General features: G+C 44.1%; 1 protein-coding gene across 9 annotated transcripts in view; it reads right to left on the bottom strand.

Annotated features, from left to right (window-relative positions):
• Wasf3 (WASP family member 3) overlaps positions 1-19367 on the bottom strand; it is a 91095-nt gene that overhangs the window by 9496 nt on the left and 62232 nt on the right. For 7 of the 9 annotated variants that reach the window (XM_075972462.1, XM_075972483.1, XM_075972472.1 and 4 more), the window contains 4 exons: positions 11009-11143; positions 8931-9084; positions 6097-6214; positions 1899-2074 (listed from right to left, as the gene is read on the bottom strand). In XM_075972462.1, the coding sequence (XP_075828577.1) occupies positions 1899-2074; positions 6097-6214; positions 8931-9084; positions 11009-11143 (583 nt within the window). The remainder of the gene's footprint in view (positions 1-1898; positions 2075-6096; positions 6215-8930; positions 9085-11008; positions 11144-19367) is intronic. The other 2 variants (XM_075972529.1, XM_075972536.1) reach the window with 1 other exon arrangement.

Genomic DNA, 19367 nt, shown 5'->3' with positions numbered 1-19367 from the left:
TTACACAGCAGTTCAAAACCATCTGTAACTCTAGTTCTAGGAGATCTGACACCCTATTCTGGCCTCTGCAGGAACTGTGCACACACACACACACACACACACACACACACACACACACACACAATGTCACGTACAAATACATACAAAAAACTAAAAAGAAAAACAGCATGTTCTTAAAAAGAGAAAAGGCAGCGTGTCTAATAAAATAAGCCAAACTTCCCAAATTAATTCAAGGTGTTCAGTCTAAGCCCAATGATGAACTGTGTTCTCTTTGCTGGTAAGTTATGTATGCCAAGAGTAAGTCTTGGGAAAGACTATGAGACGAAAGCAAGTTCTGACAAAATGATCCACCTAGCTCTGTTTTTGTAAGCTAAGAGAAATGAAACCTTATCTAGACCATGTGAGCATACAAGCAAAGTATAAAATAATTCCAATGGCCATCAGCATCATGTCAGGCATGAAATAATCTCATCTCAGGTGGTAGGATGAGAAGGCTTCAACTGAGGAGCTAAAAAAAATCCACAGGTTTCCCATCTACACAAGTTTAAATTAGAGTGCAGATGGAGTGAAAATGGGCATGTGCTTTGCGTGACAAAATTAAAATCCTAGCTAAGCTATTTGTCAGAACAACAAATTGATGCCAATGAGGACTCTTGGGTCCCTGTATCCCTCACCTTAGGAGCAGACTATAATATCAATAAACTGATACTAAAGGTCAGTTGTGAGGCTAGAATCCAAAACTCCCAGATTTCTCTGAATACTTAAGGTAGAAGGTGTACAGAAAGAATACCCGGGGTGTGCCTTTTCAGAACTCAGAGGCCTGGGCAGGAAGCAGTATCAAACATCCTGTAACTCCTAAATGGTCTCCTAGAAAACACCCACATAGTCCTTGGGTAATACTGCTCTAAATGCTGAGGTTTTAATGGTGAAAAGAAGAAAGAACCAAAAGGAAAGAGATCAAGCATAAGGTATGTACTTGATTTCTTGCTATTTTTGACTGTCCTTGATACTTGGTGGTTTGTTTGTTGTTGCTATTGTTGTTGTTTTAAAGATAGAGTCTCACGTATCCCAGGACAGCCTCAGGTATGTAGCTTGGGACGACGCTGATTTTCTGACCATCCTGCCTCCACCTCTGAGCACTAGAATTAGAGGCATGTGCCACCTCGCCAGGCTTATGAAACACCAGGCTTCACACCCAGGCTTCACACCTGCCAGGCAATCACTCTTCCAACTGAGGCGTGCACCCGGCTTGAATTCTAACTTGTAAATGCTAAAAATCCACACAAATGGATCACAATGATTCAATAAGACAGAAGCAAGACATTGAACCAAAGTTAAAACTGGCTGGTCAGTCGCCCGTGGGTCTCGGTGACAAATGTGACCTTATGACTCCACCGTTTGCACCTGCAAGAAATATTCTTACTTAGGAGCTGTCACCTCTTAAAAGAAAACTCGGCAGGATGTCCTCCTGAAATGAAATGTGTAAGATGAGTAATCTGGAGTGAGACATCAAGCCCTTGGTGTCTGAGTCTTCTTCAAATGAAGGCCTCCCAGGGTCCCTACTAGCAACCCATGATCATAGACAGTTAGATGACAAAGAACAAAAGAAATTCAACATTCTCCATTAAAGTAGTAATGCACACCTAAGCAAAATTCAAGTCATTGGCAGTCACCCAAGTTCAGAATCCACATTTAAACTCCACTTTCCCAATTAACCCCAGAACAAACTTAAGAAAGTTGAAAAAGCATGCAAAGTCACCCAATCTGAAATAGCGCTGCCTAAGGCATTATTTTGAAAGCAAAATATAGGTGTCATTTTCAAGGACAAAGTAGGGCACACAGAAACCCAAAATACAGGGGCTCAAACATGGGGAGAGGGGTCCATAACATGCACACACCTAGTATCTGGGGACAGAGATCCCTCGGAGGATGCTCCGTGGTGCACACTCTGAGACAACCTGTTGTCGGGCCTAAGCTCTTTGTCATACGCCATCATATTCCACTCCTGGCGCCTGTTTCTGGCTTTTCTAACCTTTTTCACCTCACGGGTGGTGCCATCTACACGTTTTTGCTCCTGATGTCCAGGAAAAGAAAGCAAGCATGCCAAGACAGAAGGGGAAGGAAAACAGAGGTTAGATGCAGTGAAATACACAGAAAACAAGCCGGTGCACACGCAAGAGCATTTTCATACTGCTATACCCGACTGCGTTTGCCTCGGGCCCACCAGGTCCATCAGAAATAAAGCGGGTCTCTAAAGAAACAAAAGGCTCCCACTACAGTGCTTTCCTTCGCCTTTACGACAGGACTCTTGCTTGCTAGGGTTATGACCTGTTTAACATGCTCGCACCTAGACCTGCATTGCCCATCTGAAGTATCTGGTAAAACCATTCATAAAAATCATTTTCTTCATTGATACACTTTGAATGCCCTGCATGAATGTGCATGCCCGCACAGACACACACACACACACACACACACACACAAATAAAACTTACCTGTTTATATACAAAGTCAGCCTTATACCAGTCCTGTTTGTCAGCTAAGGCACATTCAGTGCTCACTGGGGTCCCATACGAGCCCCTCCTGCAAGGTGAGACCCTCTTTGTGCACCTACACAGCTCACATCTGTCCTTTTTCTTACACGGACATCTTTCTTAACAAAGGTTGTATCCTCCCCCTCCCCCATGAACCTCACCACACTGCTTTAACTTTACAGGAAGCATACACTCAATAAATGCTGGCTGAATGACCAAAGCCACACACCGTGGCTCAAGCACAAGCATGTCCCAGCGACCATGCTCAGCACTCAGGCACTGTTGATACAAATGGCAAACACACACACACACAGTTTCTATCCTCATAGAGCTTGTACTCTGGAAGGGGAAGTCTGAAAGCTGGCATAAACAAGTGTCTCTATTGAATGTGGTAAAATATAAATGTATCTATATTTTAAAATGTGATATATCTTATACACAACTTTATATTAGACACACATTATATATTTATACATTCCTATATTTAAATATTTATATGTATACCAAATGTCTGCAGTTTAAGACAGTAGATAGAGTGGATTGTTTTCAGAGGTGTTTAGAGGTTCTGAAACAAAGAGTAAAAACAAAACACACACAAGATAGCAGACATCAGGGAAGAAAGAAATTTTAAAAAATCAATGAAAGGGTTGGTTATTTGAAAAGATAGGTAAGACTGATGCTTAGTCAAACCAATGGAAAGAATCCAAACAGGACACAAATTAATAGAATTATAGATGAAAAAGGAAATACAGGAATAGGAATATTCAGGTAACACATGAAAAAACTGCTCTGCCCCACTGGCCCTCAACGATATGCAAATTCACAGACCACAGAAAAGGGCCCTGCAAGAACCTTCTTAACCATAGCTACACACAGAGTCTGTCTCAACTCAGCCAGAACAGCACTCACTAAGGAAAGCACTGCCTGGGAGGACAGAGAGAGGGAGAAACCATAAAGACTTTCTGGGCGTGGATGTAATGAATCCCGCATCTAGGGAAGCAGTATAGAGTTCACTGAAACCCAAACCAGACCGGCTCCCCCACTGCGAGGATTTGCCCAAAGGACTCTAAGTCATCTTATCAAAGAGATGGTTCTTCCCCAAGATTTACTGCACTATTGCTCACAACAGCTAATTGTTGACTGTCAGCAGAGGCGTGGTAAAGACAATGTCGGACTCAGGCACAATGAACTGAATTCAGCTACAGAGAATGCGGGAAAATGCATCAACTGGAAATTCTGATACTAAGTGAATTAAGTCTGACTCCAAAAGACAAATATCACATATCCTCATTTATGGATCCTAGATTTTATTTTACACACACACGCACACACACACACACACACAGAGAGAGAGAGAGAGAGAGAGAGAGAGAGAGAGAGAGAGAACTATCTTTATGAAACCAGTATAAGAACAATGACTATATGACAGCAACAACAAAAGAATTTTCTTTCAACAGGCTATTGACCAGGAAAATAAATATTCAGGACTGGAGAGATGGTTCAGGGGTTAAGAACACTGGCTGTTCCTCCAGCAGCCCAGGATCCCATTCCCAGCACCCACATGTGGCTCACAACCATTTGTAATTCCAGTTTCAGGGGATCTGACACCTTCTTCTGGCCTCTGCAGACATCAACCGCTCAAGTAACACTAATTCATACAGGCAAAGCATCTATCAACATTAAACAAACAAACAAACAAATAAAATTTTCAGAAAAGAAACCCTCTCCTGACAAGGAGCCTAAGAAGGGAAGGCCTTTTAGGAGGGCAGGAAGTGTCCTTGGAAGGCCCTCCTGAAAGTCCTGGGTTTTGCACTGAAAGGTGTAGTGCACTGGAGAAAAAAATGCCCTTCACTGTGTTTCTTCTTCCATGACTGCTTCGCTTGAATTCTTTGTAAAACTCAGCAGTTCTTCCCAGATTCCACAGTTACATCTGTGCACATCATGAGTGTAAGAAGAGTATAATCAAACACACATTTTACAAACCCTGACTCGGGATTGGGGCACCCTCCTCCTCTCTACCCGCTCTTTGTCTCTTGTCTTCTCTCTGAAGTGAAGCCAAGACTTGTGCATGTGATCGGGTGCTCCGCTGCTGAGCTACGCCTGGCCTGTTCTTTAATTCTATTTTCAGGCAGTAGTTGGCGCATGCCTTTAATCCCAGCACTTGGGAGGCAGAGACAGGCGGATCTCTGTGAGTTTGAGGCCAGCCTGGTCTACAAGAGCTAGTTCCAGGACAGGCTCCAAAACCACAGAGAAACCCTGTCTCCAAAAAACAAACAAAAAAATTCTATTTCCAAACATCAAGTTCTTATTCATCTTCAACTCTTGCTCCAATTAGGTCAATACATCTAAATGCTTCAAACCTCAAGACTACCCCACAGAGAGCTAAGTATTTCTTCCCACATGATTCAGTATTTGTCAAGCAAGCTGGGTGGTTGTTTTGTTATTATATTTTTTGTTTGTCTGGTTTTTGTTAATTTTTCGAGACAGAGTTTCCTTGTGTATCCCTGGCTGTTCTGGAACTAGCTATGTAGACCAGGCTGGCCTGGAACTCACAAGATTCACCTGTCTCTGCCTCCCAAGTGCTGGGATTAAAGGTGAGCGCCACCACCACCGAGCAATATTGTATTATTGTTGTTTGTTCTTGTTTTTCTGGTTTGTGTTTGGTGCTTTTCTTTTTGAGAAAAGATCTCAGGATGCAGCCTTGGCTGGCCCAGAATCTGTTACATAGACCAGGCTGGTCTTGAAGTTATAGAAATCTGCCTGCTTCTGCCTCCCCATGTTGGCCTAGGGTGTTGATTTCTGAACACAGTTTATATTAAAAAAGATCTAAACTCTCCATCCTAAGGGGGCAAGCTTCAAAGTGGAAGTCCCTGAACCTGAATGAGTCACCTTCTCCTTCCAAGATGGTGTGCAGGGTGTGCAGGGTGGCTGTTTCTGATCATGCAGGGTGGCTGTTTCTGATCGTGCAGGGTGGCTGTTTCTGATCGTGCAGGGTGGCTGTTTCTGATCGTGCAGGGTGGCTGTTTCTGATCGTGCAGGGTGGCTGTTTCTGATCGTGCAGGGTGGCTGTTTCTGATCATGCTGCTTTGCATTTCTCTCGTCGTCCACCTCCCCACTCCTCAAGGGGAGGTTCATTTCTAGAAAATATCTCTGAAAGCACAGCTCACTCACGCTTCCCAATCTCTCGCAAATGCCTCACCAAGTTCTCAGTCACAGTGAGGTGGCACCCCAACAACATGAATGTGAGTAAGACAAACTCCCCAATGCCTGACAGGAGCGGTGACTGTTCTATGAAGCTCCGAGGGAGCAAAGGGACAGGGGTGACAAAACATGGTGAGAAACCAAACTGAAGAGTTTTTCGCTTCTTTTGTTAGAGGCATACAACTGCTGTAGAACAAATCCTGCCATATTTATTTCAAAATAGCCTTGCTGTGCTAAAATGTCAGGATTGTCATGTGAAAAGGGGGCCCCCTGAGCAAACCTGAGCCTAGATGTCATCCCTCAACTATCTGAGCAAAGGACCCGTGTGCACACTGATGAGTGCATCCACCGAGCCACGCACCTTCTGACGTCGCTTCTCCTTCCTCTTGTCTTCTGTGTCCTGCAGCATCTTTTCTTTCCAGAGGTCAAAGAAGTAGGAGGGATCCGTGTAGAACTTCAGCCCATCCTTCTTGTCATCCCTATGGACCAATGCATTCAAAGTCAGAGCAAGGAAGATCCCTAGCGGCCTTCATAGGGATGGTGACATTAAATTTAACACTTTGGATCCTAACGCCTACATGAGGCATTTGGCATCCTAACCACCTTATGTATTATACGCTAAACTCCCTATTTGGAAAAACATGTAAACAGGCACAAAAGCAATTAACTCTACAATCTTCGAAAGTGAGAGCTAACTAGGTGCAAGTCCTCTGTGAAAATTCCGCACAACTCAGAAATATCCATTTTTAATAGCTCATGAATTAAAGGACCTATTCTGGTTACTCCAACAGTAAGCTACACATAGAGGCAGCTGGATGCTTGGTGTACACTAACTTCTACTGGGAACTTCAATACAGTTATGATAAAAACTAGTAAGTGCTCTGTCCCCTTTTGTCAATTCAGGTTTACTCCGCACTATTTGGTAAAGAAGGCAAAATATTTGTGGTATATGGATGCGACTGAAACACAATGTATTTTCAAGAAACTTCATTCCCTGTGGCTATGTCAGTTTCAAGTGCTGCTATGATTACTATAGTCTAAATAATATTTCAAGTCATATAAAAACTGCTCCCTTATTTAACCAGTAATAACGTAGCCACTATGAATTAAGGTTATAATAGGAATCAACAGCACTGCTCAAGGGGCTAGAGAGATGGCTCAGCAGTCACAAGCTCCACCTTCTCTTCCAGAGGACCTGGAGCTCAGGTCTCAGCACCCATGCCAGGTGGCCCACAACTGCCTTAACTCCACCCCCCTCTTCCAGCTTCTGATGACACTGTACTATTGGGTCCATACACACAGACAGATATAGAATCAAAAATTAAAACTGAATCTTTTAACAATGTTTCCCATTGCTCTCATAATAAAAATGTAAGAATTAATAAACTACTTCAACAATGTTTGGAATAGTCATGATGTAATGTGGACACTATGTTCAAAATTAAATCAGGAGGGCAAGATGGTGATGGTGCACGTACTTAATCCCAGATTTCAGGAGGCAGCCACACGTGGATCTCTGTAAGTTCAAGGCCAGCCTGATCTACAGAGCTAGTTCTAGAACAGCCAGGGGCTACAAAGAGAAATCCTGTCTTAAAAAGACAAAATCAAACCAAACCAAAACATCAACAAAACAAAATTAAAGCAGTATATTTACTCTATATATCAATATTCCACTAAGTTATATAGGACCATAGGAGATGCAAAGTCAGTTAAATATACATAGATAGGAGAAAATTTACAGCCAAATAAAGGAGAGAGAGAGAGAGAGAGAGAGAGAGAGAGAGAGAGATACCAATTAAGTGGGGAAAAGGGGTGGGCAGGAGAGAGGTTTCTAATGGGACACATCTTAGTTTTAAGTATGTGTGCTCTAAATGCTAGGAAAGCACACTTGTCCCATTGAAGCTGAGGAATACCGTAGTGATATTTTACTTGTATTTCAATATATAAAGCTTGCATGAAGAACAAAACACAAAATAGCCACACAGTTAGTCAAACAGGCCAGGCAGTGGTGGCACACACCTTTAATCCCAATAGCTATACTAGTTAGCCTTAGAGGCTGGGTGGCGATGGTGCACGCCTTTAACCCCAGCACTAGAGAGGACTATAAGGTGGGATGAGACAGGAACTCGCTCTCTTTCAGTCTGAAGATTTCAAGGAGGTCAGAGTTCTCTAGTGGCTTAGCTGCTTTGTTTTTCTGATCCTCAGGTTGAACCCCAATATCTGTCTCTGGGATTTTATTATTCGTGCTACAGGACACTGCCCAACTCCCATTTCCAGGGTATGTGCTCGTTTGTCTGAAAGAATCTCTCTGTCCTGCAGAAAGAAAAGGTGACACTCCCAATTTTCCTACTGAGGCTACTCCAAACCAGACCAAGAGCCTGGGCCCTTTTGAGGAGGACCAAAAGGCCCTGTAGCAGGAATGTGAGGGTGGCAACCACAGACAAGGAACACACAGGCTTCTCCGTGGCCATCGCAGTCACTCAGTTGCAGCCCTGACTCTGGAAGTGAACACGATTGGCTCCCACTCTGTGCCCCGCAGGCGCCGGTGAAGTGAGACCCACAGAGAGGAGGGAAGATGGGCACAGGGACAAGACTCGCCATGGGGGACAAGGAGACAGTAAGAATGAGAAAGAAAGGTCCACAGGTGATAACAGGATGCATGAGAAGAAAACATCATGGTGACGGGAGCGACACTCAGGGCTTGCTAAGAGCGTGTGCAGGCAGGCGGCCTCTTCCTATGAATGCTGCCCTGTTCCTTTTCTACTCTGCCTCTTGGAGTCTATCCCTGATATGCCCGACCACCACAGCAACAGCAGGACAGCAGCTGTCTGTGTGGTGACCAAGGGCTGGGACGAGGATTTCACCATGTCATAAACAAACCGTGCCATTTCTCTCCAGCGAACTTGGAGCATAAGGAATGGCATAACCACACCTGGTATGCAGCGCCAAGTGCCACTTCCGCCGAAGATCTCCGTGTCTGCGTGCGAATGTCAGAACTCACACTCCAACAATTCTGTAGCCATGGCTCACTTCACTGGGTAGGGATGCAGCAGTTAACTGTTCTCAAAATGTTCTTTTCAACCCAAAGGAGCCCCCAAGGTGGCCCCACCCAGCACATCGGCACGTTTCTGCCTCTGTTGAAGCATCCATCCGCCTCCACTGCAAAGGTGTGGGGAAGCCGAGAGGGAGCCGTACCTGTACGGTGTGAGAATGTTCAGGGGCGGAGGCTTGTCGCTCTGGTTGTAAATGTCAGCAACAGGGTTGGGAATGCTGTTCTTAGAGACCACCTGCTGGTCTTGGGTGGTAGAGCTTTTGAACGCTTTCTTCATGTTGATATCCTGTAGTGAGACTGTGGAGAGAAAAGTCCCCAGGCTGAGTTACGGAGCAGTATTTTCTGTTTAGAAATAAGCATCATTATTTGACTCAGAATCAGAAACACCTCCCAGAATGACCCAATATTGGCTTTTTGGAAACACTTTATTTTACATAAGTGCCTGAGGGATGTGTGCAGTGCCAGCGCAGGCCAGAAGAGGGCACTGGATCCCCTGGAACTTAAGTCATAGGCAGTTGTAAGCCTTCCAATGTGGTTTGCTGAGAATCAGGTCCTCTGCAAGAGCACAGAACACTCATAACCAATGAGCCATTGCTCTAGCTTCCAAAATGACCATTTTTGTTGCTCCTTAAAACCTTGCATAAATAGAACACCCTTTCCTCCCTCTAAAGAATAAGATTTCTCTAGGGCATGAGGTCAAATTACAGCTTTGTTTTCTTTTGTAACAACAGAAATAGTTCACTGGACCAGGGGATCTTTTTGCTGCTGTTGTTTAAGTAGCACTTCTCAGACACCACCCAGCTAACCAATGTGTACAGCAGGCAGCGTGCACAGCTCTGGGTATCTTAGGAGAAACCATTAGGACCAGGATCAGTGCGATACCTGCACAGAACAATACACAGCTGGGAGCAGCCTACTCTCACACTGAGGGGGAACAGAGACCCTGAAGGTTTTCCACCTCTGACCCACACAACAGCGCTTCGATCTGGGAAACAAGTTAAGCTAACTGATTGGATGTGGAAGCCTTCTTGCATATTTTTACAACTTTTACATTGCATTTAACTTATCCAACTTTGACAACTTTTAGGTGTCCAAGCTGGTCCCATCTGCCCTCCCACTAGGTCATCAATACTATAATTTATATACCTTGTGTGACATCACCAATAAAGTGACAACCTAGAGAAGGGACCCAGATTCCTTAGCTTTTAGGAAAAGGTCTCTGCAATGTTAATATTCATGCCAATGCAAACAATAAAGTAAAACTGCCAGGAAAGGAGTTCACAGATATGACACATTCCCTGAAACTTCTAACATTTAACCCAGTCATCTTTTCCAGTGTAGAGTTTATCATGAGCCTGCAATTCTATGAGCCAAAAACCAAACCCAGCAAGAAAGACAACCTAAACCCAACAGTGCCGCACATCTGCAAAGTGGATGATGAAGATAAAGACACTGAGGCCGGAGAGCCAGCACAGCGGACAAGAGCACTTAGTGCTTTTGCGGGGACCTTAGTTTAGTTCCTAGCGCCTACACTGGGTGGCTCACAACTGCCTGGGACTCCAGCTCTGGGGCTGTGATGCCCTCTTCTGGGCTCCACAGATATCTACACTTATCCACACACATACAGAAAGACATGTAATTAAAAAATAAAATAAATCTTTTCTGTTGTTGTTGTTGTTGTTCTGTTTTTGAGACAGGGTTTCTCTGTAGCTTTGGAGCCTGTCCTGGAACTCACAATGTAGACCAGGCTGGCCTCAAACTCACAGAGATCCGCCTGTCTCTGCCTCCCAAGTGCTAGGATTAAAGGCATGTGCCACCATTGCCCAGCAAAATAAATCTTCTTTAAAAGATACTATGAATTCCTTACCCAAACAGACCAAGTAGCTATTAAAATTTTATTTTTTAATCTGTAAATAAAACTTCAAAACTCAGTTAAAATGAGGTCATCCTGAGATTATTTATTATTATTGACTCCAAATGTAACATCTGCAACTTTTAAAAACAAGAGTATGGCATATGAAGCAGATGAGATGTGAATCTTTTTTTTAAAAAATCGCTAATTAACCAAGTGTTATGGGGCATTCCCTTCCCATTCTTCTAGGAAGAGACAAGATAAGTGGCAGTGTGCTCAGCAAAGGGAAGCGCAGAAATCACACTGAAGTTAATTGCTACTGTCGCGCCGCCATGGTGCGCAGCTCGCGGCTTCCATGCAATTACCTACCCTCCTCCACTGTGGAGTCCAGCTGGGTGACTTTGACAGCAAGGCGATCAATCCTGTCTTGAAGAGAATTTGCTCTGATGTAGAAGTTGTTAGCCTCATTAAACAACTCGCCAAATATGTCTTCTGCATGTTTGCCTAGAGTCGAGAAGGGAGAGAGGCACCTGCTGAGGAGCTGCGATGCAGGCTCGCTGCCACCACCACACAGGGCTTGTCCAAATGCATATCAAAGCAAGTGTCATGGCCCAAGGCCTTTAGAACAGTAAAATATTCCAGACAGCACAGCGTCCTCCTGGCTGCCCAAGCTGTCCCTCAAGTTGTTACCACTAAATGAAACTTCTCTAAAGGAAAAAACTAAGTTCCCATTTTACACAAAACAGAAATATTACTTCACGAATGAAGCTTTCCTTTTACTGCTCAATGGAATTCAAGAGATCACCTTGGCCGATAAATGCAGAATGTCATCAAAAACATGGCACTGATTATCATGCATTGTCCTTGTTGCCTCTGGTGACATTATATTCTCTGAACATATGGAAATGTGGTACTAAGTCTCACATGCTCTAAAATCAGCATCTAAGATTTCGGTTTAAAGCCTCTAGCTGGAAGCCGGGCGGTGGTGGCGCACGCCTGTAATCCCAGCACTTGGGAGGCAGAGACAGGCGGATCTCTGTGAGTTCGAGGCCAGCCTGGTCTACCAAGGGAGTTCCAGGACAGGCTCCAAAGCTACAGAGAAACCCTGTCTCGAAAAACCAAAAAAAAAAAAAAAAGCCTCTAGCTGGGCTCATCTCTACTTTCTTATGGGTGCTAGACATAGTATAGACAGAGTCTCACTATGTAGCCCAGGTAGGCCATATCCCCTTGGCTCAGGCTCCCTGGAGCTGGGATTATTAGCATTCGCTACCATGTCTGGGTCTCTCCTTTTTTGTTTTCTTTTGTTGTTGTTGTTTTGGTTTTTTAAGACAGAGTTTCTCTGTATAACAGTTTTGGCTGTCCTGGAACTCCCTTCATAGACCAGGCTGGCCTGGAACTCAGAGATCCACCTGCCTTTGCCTCTGCCTCCTGAGTGCTGGGATTAAAGGAGTGCACCACCACTGCCCAGCCCCTCCTTTTCTTAAAATCTATTTAACATTTCTGGAAAGATGTATTTCCTCACCTTCAATCTCCAAATTCCATCGCTATTTTTTACTCCTACAAAAGCTTAGTGACTGAGCACTCAGTGCATATCAGCGTCTCTTGCAGAAAGAAGCAGCACTTCTGCTGACTGTCGTTTTCTATTGAGTCTCTATCCACCAGACAGAAGAGAGTCTGAACACTCCGGGAAGACCGTCTGACTAATGCAAGAGGACTGTGGTGTTTGAAAGGGAAATGATCTTCATAGACTTGTGTATGAGAACACCTGGTTCTAACTGGTGATGAGTGTGGGTGTGGGTGGGTGGAGGTAGCTGTGAGGGATGAGTGTGAGTATGTGTGGGGGGTGTGGGAATGTGTAGGTGTGTGTGGGTGGAGGTGCGTGTGGGTAGGTATGGGGGTGGAGGGTGTGCATGTGTGTCGGTGTATGTGGGAGTGGGGGAGGTGAGTGTGGGTGTGTGGGTGTGTGTGGATGTGGGGGAGGTGAGTGTGTGGGGGTAAATGTGGGTGGGAGGGTGGGGTGAGTGTGGGGGTGGGGCTGTAGGTGTGTGGGTGTGGGGGGGTGAGTGTGGGTGTAGGTGTGTGCATACCCTTCAGGAGGTGGAGCCTTGCTGGAGGCAGTGTTTTCAGCCTCAGCCACTTCCAGTTCATCCTCTCTGCTTCCTGCATGTGATGAAGTTGTGCTCCCTCAGCTTCCTGCTCCAACCAACGGCCACCATGCCTCCCCTGATATTATGGACTCCCCCCTTGGGAAATGTAAGCAAAAATAAATTCTTCCTTCTTTTTTTATTATTTATTTATTAAAGATTTCTGCCTCCTCTCTGCCACCGCCTCCCATTTCCCTCCCCCTCCCCCGGTCAAGTCCCCCTCCCTCATCAGCCCAAAGAGCAATCAGGGTTCCCTGTCCTGTGGGAAGTCCAAGGACTACCCACCTCCGTCCAGGTCTAGTAAGGTGAGCATCCAAACTGCCTAGGCTCCCACAAAGCCAGTACGTGCAGTAGGATCAAAAACCCATTGCCATTGTTCTTGAGTTCTCAGTAGTCCTCATTGTCCGCTATGTTCAGCGAGTCCGGTTTTATCCCAGGCTTTTTCAGACCCAGGCCAGTTGTGCTTGGTGAGTTCCCGATAGAACATCCCCATTGTCTCAGTGTGTGGGTGCACCCCTCGTGGTCCTGTAAACTCTTCCTTCTATACTCTGATGTCGGTCATGGTATCTCACCACAACAACCAAAAGTAACTAATACAAACAACCCCATTTCAGAAGACACCTGAGCCTAACCAACTAGGGTTGGTTTTGGTGCGCATGGCAAATCCATGAGAACAGGAACTGGTCTGTGTACAGCTGTAGTTCCAGCATCAACTGTACCTCTCCATCATTCATTCAGCAAATGAACTAGTGAGCCCAGCACACAGACAGGAGTTACTGTGTCATTCTCTAGACGATCAAACTGAGAAGCACAGATGGTGATCTGTTAGTGACAAATCGCTGACCTTGGAAGTGGCAGAAACAGATGAGACAAAACTTGACCTTCTGTTAGTTTCAGCTTCTACCATCTAACGCACTGAACCTCCTTGGCCACATACGACAGTGTGACAGATCCGCACAGTATGAGACACAGAACTGCACAGGATCCAGGCACTACACTTCTGAGCATAGCCCAGAAAAGCAACTGTTTCTGTCAAATAAAATTTTAATGGGCTGGAGAGATAGCTTACTAGTTAGGAGCACTTTCTGCTCTTGCAGGGGACCCAGGCTGAGTTACCAGCATCCACATGGCAGTTCTCATCATCTGTGACTCCACTTCCAAGGGACCCAATACCCTCCTCTTGCCTCCACGGGCACCAGGCACATGCACACATGCACACAAAACACTCATACACGTAAATGAATGGATGGATGGATGGATGGATGGATGGATGGATGGATGGATGGACAGATGGATGGACAGACAGACAGACGGACAGATGGACGGACAGACAGACAGACGGACAGATGGACGGACAGATAAATAAATTAGAGACAGGTGTTTGCACACATATATTTACAGAAGCATTATTCAGTATGGCTAAGAGGTAAAAGCAACTCGTGTTCATCAATAGATAAATGGATGATAAAGTAGAATATTTGCCTTCAGAAGGCAGTAAATTCTGGCACATTCTACAACATGGATGTGCTTTAAGGACACTATGCTAAGTGAAGCAAGACGGTCACAGAAAGGCAATCCTATCTGATCTGACACATTATAGAACAGACAAACCCAGAGTGTAGACTTGGGGAAGGGGGGGTGTGGGTGGTTGAATGCAGCAGACTCAATTTCGTGAGATGAAACAGCTGGATGTTTGTCACAGGGCACTGTGAGCGTAGCAGCACCACTGACTACACAGCTGAACATAGCTACAGGGGTCAGTTTTATGACATGCACATTTGTCACCACTAAACTAACGATGTGGAAGCCCTGAGGAGGCAGGTGGGCAGAGAGGAAGCCGTGTCTGAATGCCGATGACTGTAGTTATGGAGACGGACAGTGCTTGCTTGCCTTGGAGCCAAGCTGCTCCCACTGACTCTAAACTCTTGATTGACAGAACAGCTTTCATTGCAAACTTCCTGAGCAAACACACTCAGATTGTTCCTGAGCAGCCACCTAACTAACCAAAGTCAGCAGCTGCCATAATGAACTGCTCTTAAGAATGGCACTAGGAGTTTAGAAGATTTGGGAAGTAAAGAATTAAAACACATAAACCGAACCATGAGTTGGTTAACCTAAAACCAAGCTCTCCAGGGTTTGGAGTGAGGTTTCTGGTAAGACATCAACACTGTACTCCAATGGTACCCAAATTTGTCTTGCTCCTGACTCACATAAAGTTAATGCTTCTTTGTTTGTTTGTTTGTTTGTTTTTTAACTCATTAGCCTTCTGAACATGTGAACTAAGTCTTTGACCTCTGTACTACTTACACAGAACTGGTTCTCAACGGCTTGAAGAGAAAAGACAGGGACTGGCCCAGTGTCTTTTCTACTCATAGAGATTGTTGAGAACATTAACTGAATGGAACAAATTTTTCACTATGTTGGGCCACCTCAAAATGCTTAACAGGCACAGGAATATGAAAGAAGAGCATTGATTGGACCCTGTGTGAGGAACCTCTGTCTACCAGTACTCAGTGTCTGAATGTGTGACACAGCCACATGGCTAATCTGTTTTCTACTGGTCATTTATAGTTCTGAACACACGGGTACAGATCCAGCTTGTGTTCACATGCATATGCACACACACACATGTTCATGCTTATGTTCTCAGATGCATACATGCTTGCGCGCGCGCGCACACACACACACACACACACACACACACACACACACACACACACACTCCAAGAAAACATTAAGAACATTTCTCCCTTAGCTTTGTAAAAATCATTCTTATGGTCAGTGTGTATCACCAGACAGATGTGTACACCTCAGTCGCTTGCAAAAGTCACAGCATCCTTTCAAAGCATAGTGACTCCTGTTGAGAAACTGTACTCTGTACTAGATGCTATACAAGCAGAAGATGACAGATGACATGTAGCCTCTACCATGAACACTTAACGAGTTGAAGAGCATGAAATTGATGCTATCTTTCTGCTCGGAAGCTCTCAATTTATAAAGAGATACAGAAATTAAAGACTTCCAGCTGCAGAGAGCAGATAAGTGACTAAAAAGGAAATGGAAGGAAGTATATTTTCTGGTGAACATGTATAAACTGTGGCCATTACAGTTTTTAGTTTTCCAAAAAGCTCTGAGCTGCTGAACTCTACTCATTAATATTGCGAGTCTGGTAACAGCTCAAGTAAGGTGATTCTGAAGGGAGCAGAGGACTGGCTGAGGGAGTTGCATTTGTTACCGACAGGTTCTGCTTCTAGATTTATCAGGACCTTGTGAACCAATAACATCAGATTGAGAAATATGCCCCTGAAGTGTTAAAGCATAAAGATTATGAGGGGATTTTCACCCATATTTGACAGTTGGGGATATTTTCTTATTTTATGTGTATGGGAGTTTTGCCTGTATGTATATGTGTGTGCACCACATTAATATACTTGGGTAAAGTATATTAATGGAAGCACAGAGGGTGCTATCCAGGGAAGAACTGTGTGACAGAAGACAACAATGGACTGGTGTGTGTGTGTGTGAGCAACACCTAGAAAGCCACGGTCACTGGGCCCAGAGAGTGGTGGAACTGAGAAATACATGTCCATCTTTGGGGGACGGGTGGGATGTCAGCAAGGAGAAATGAGAGGAAGCTCCTGTCTACCAGAGAAGGCAATGATAATTAAGATGGGGATACTGGCAGCAGGGAGGTGAGTGGGTGTGCAAATGAAGTATCTATTCTCAAGGCAACTGAACTCATTTGCTATGGAGTGGACATCTGGTTTGAGAGCGAGGAGAAGCAAAGGTGGAAATTGTACATTGTGTTTCAGGCATATGGAGTCTGATGTGCTTGTGAGAGACACCTAAGCGAAGATACTAAGTGAGCAGCTGTATACATTTATAAATGAGTTTGAAATCTAGGGGAGAGGTCAGAACTGTAAGTGTAAACCTTGAAATCACAGCATAAATATTGTTAGAGTAGCTTACCAAATGTTTGGAAAGTGGCAAAAAAAAAATCTAATGGCCAGTCTCTAGACTATTTGTTCCAACAGAGAGGATGGGAAGATGAGAGCTTCCCAGGAGAAACATCACGGTGAGGTGTTCCAGAAGAAAGTCTCTCCAGATCAAAAGCTATCAATGAACAAATGTCAATAACAGACCAAGTAATGCGGGTGAGACTGGGGGCACCAGCCACTTGGAAGTCTCTGCCAAGGTTGATGCAGTTTCAAGAGAGTGGGTGGACAAAACCTGAGTGGGGACAGGAGGCAGCAAGGGGGAGTGGAGGCTGTGGAGGCTGAGTTATTGAAGGAACCTGACTGTGAAGAGAATCAACAGACGGAGAGGAGGACCAGATTTGGGAGCACACTCACCAGGTTATATTTAACGGGAGGACAATGCAGAAGAGGGAGAACTGAGCAGGAGCGTGTGGGCTACAGTGCTGGGACTGGATGCAACAGATGCATGAACATGGGGAAGAGGGGCGAACAGACTGAGGGCACAGATGCTAACACTGGGTTGACTTATTCAAATGGGGGAATGCAGCTCTCTTTTGCCTTATAAGTGAAATAAACAGCAGGTTCATGAATGTACATGTGAGATGGGAAGAGGAGATATGAAGTGTCAACTCTAAAAATACAGAAACTAATTAATGAAGAAATTATAGCAGCATCGCTGAGCAATTTCCCATGGATTTCCATAAGTAAAGCCCACAAAGACGCTGCTGTTTTGTGTTCATTACCAACATGTTTCTAATTCCCATCTTGAATTTTTCTTTGACCAGGAATACTTTTAAAAATATTGCTTGATTTTCCAACATTTTGAAGTTATCTTAAAGAAAATTATCATCTCATTATCATCACACTCGATATATTAATCTCTTCAGGCAGACTTGCTATCTTCTAGCAGATGTTCCATCTGGTGAATGCTACTTGGGAATTACAACAGTGTATATTCTTTTAAAAAGAAAAAAATTATGGGCTGGAGAGATGGCTCAGTGGCTAAGAGGCCCTGGGTTCAGGTCCCAGAGTTCACATGGCAGCACACAACCTTTGCAACTCCAGTTCCAGGGCATCTGATGCCCTCTTCTGGCCTCCATGGGCACTGCACATATGTGGTCCACAGAAATAAATGCAGGCAAAATACTCATATACATAAAAATAAATTTAAAAAAATTTAAGTGTGTGCACATGTATGTGCACATGTGCATGTGTGTGCATGTTACCCTCCACATAGCAAGGTCAGAGGGTAATTTGTGCTGCTGGAGCCCTACTTGGAAAACCCACAGAATTATTATGTTGGGAGGATGGGGTATTTTGTATACTGAGAAGTCAGTCTTATAAAAACAGATATAAGGCATCCTCGGTAACTTCATTTGGTTGATGCAATGTTGTATATTATATATTTTGTATAACTTTGTGCTATAGTTTTACACATAACTGATACTACAAAGTATAATGTGTTGTAAATGTGTGTAGGAACACTAACTTCTTTTTTTGTGACATCATGGAAACATTCGCAAGAACAAAGAGAAATTCAGTAACAGTCACTCCTGTCTCCGCTAGCACAGACTCCCAATGTTCCTCTTTCTTTAAAAAGAAAATTATATTGAAATAACATTTTAATGGTGTTGAGTATATTCTTATGTGCATATTTGTTATCTCATTCTTCCTTGGTGAAGGTATACTATTATTTATCCACTTTTTAAAAAAGATTTATTTTTATTTTATGCATCTGAGTGTTTGCCTGCATGTATGCATATGCACCACATCCATGCAGTGCTCACAGAGACCAAAAGAGGACATCAGATTCCCCTGGAACTAAAGTTACAGATGGTTGTGGCTTCCATGTGGGTGCTGGAACTGAACCCAGGTCCTGTCAGAGCAGCCAGTGTTCTTATGACTGAGCCATCTCTCCATCCCCCGGTATTTGTTCTCTTCTTGAATAGTTCTCTGCCTTGCTTATTACTGAATTTTTAAATTTCTTTGATAAATCTTTTATCAGATGTGTATAAAACATATTTTTTCTATTTGGTGGCTCATCTTTCCACTCTTTAAAAAGCATCTTTATTGGTTCTGGATATCACATAGTTGAACAAATGCCCTTGTAGTATGATTAAGCATCTTTTGGGTATATGCCCAAGAGTGGTATTTCTGGGTCCTGAGGTATGTTGATTCCCAATTTTCTTAGAAACTGCCATACTGATTTCCAAAGTGGTTGTACAAGTTTGCATTCCCACCAGCAACGGATGAGTGTTCCCCTTACTCCACATCCTCTCCAGCATAAGCTATCATTGGTGTTTTTGATCTTAGCCATTCACGTGGTGTAAGATGGTATCTCAGAGTCATTTTGATTTGCATTTCCCTGATGGCTAAGGATGTTGAACATTTCCTTAAGTGTCTTTGGACCATATGAGATTCTTTTGTTGAGAATTCTCTGTTTAGTTCTGTACCCCACTTTTTAATTCGATTATTTGGAATTTTGATGTCTCTTTGGATGAATACCTTGCTCGGCCTAGATAATAGTAGAGAGGGACTTGGATCTTCCCCAGAGCAATGTGCCTTTCCCTCTCTAAGGAGTGGATGGGACGGGTAGAGGGTAGGGAG

The sequence above is a fragment of the Microtus pennsylvanicus genome, chromosome 1 (assembly GCF_037038515.1).
Source record: "Microtus pennsylvanicus isolate mMicPen1 chromosome 1, mMicPen1.hap1, whole genome shotgun sequence".
Lineage (NCBI taxonomy): Eukaryota > Metazoa > Chordata > Mammalia > Rodentia > Cricetidae > Microtus > Microtus pennsylvanicus.
The sequence above is the reverse complement of the archived record's forward strand: the minus strand, read 5'-3'. Positions and strand labels throughout refer to the sequence as shown.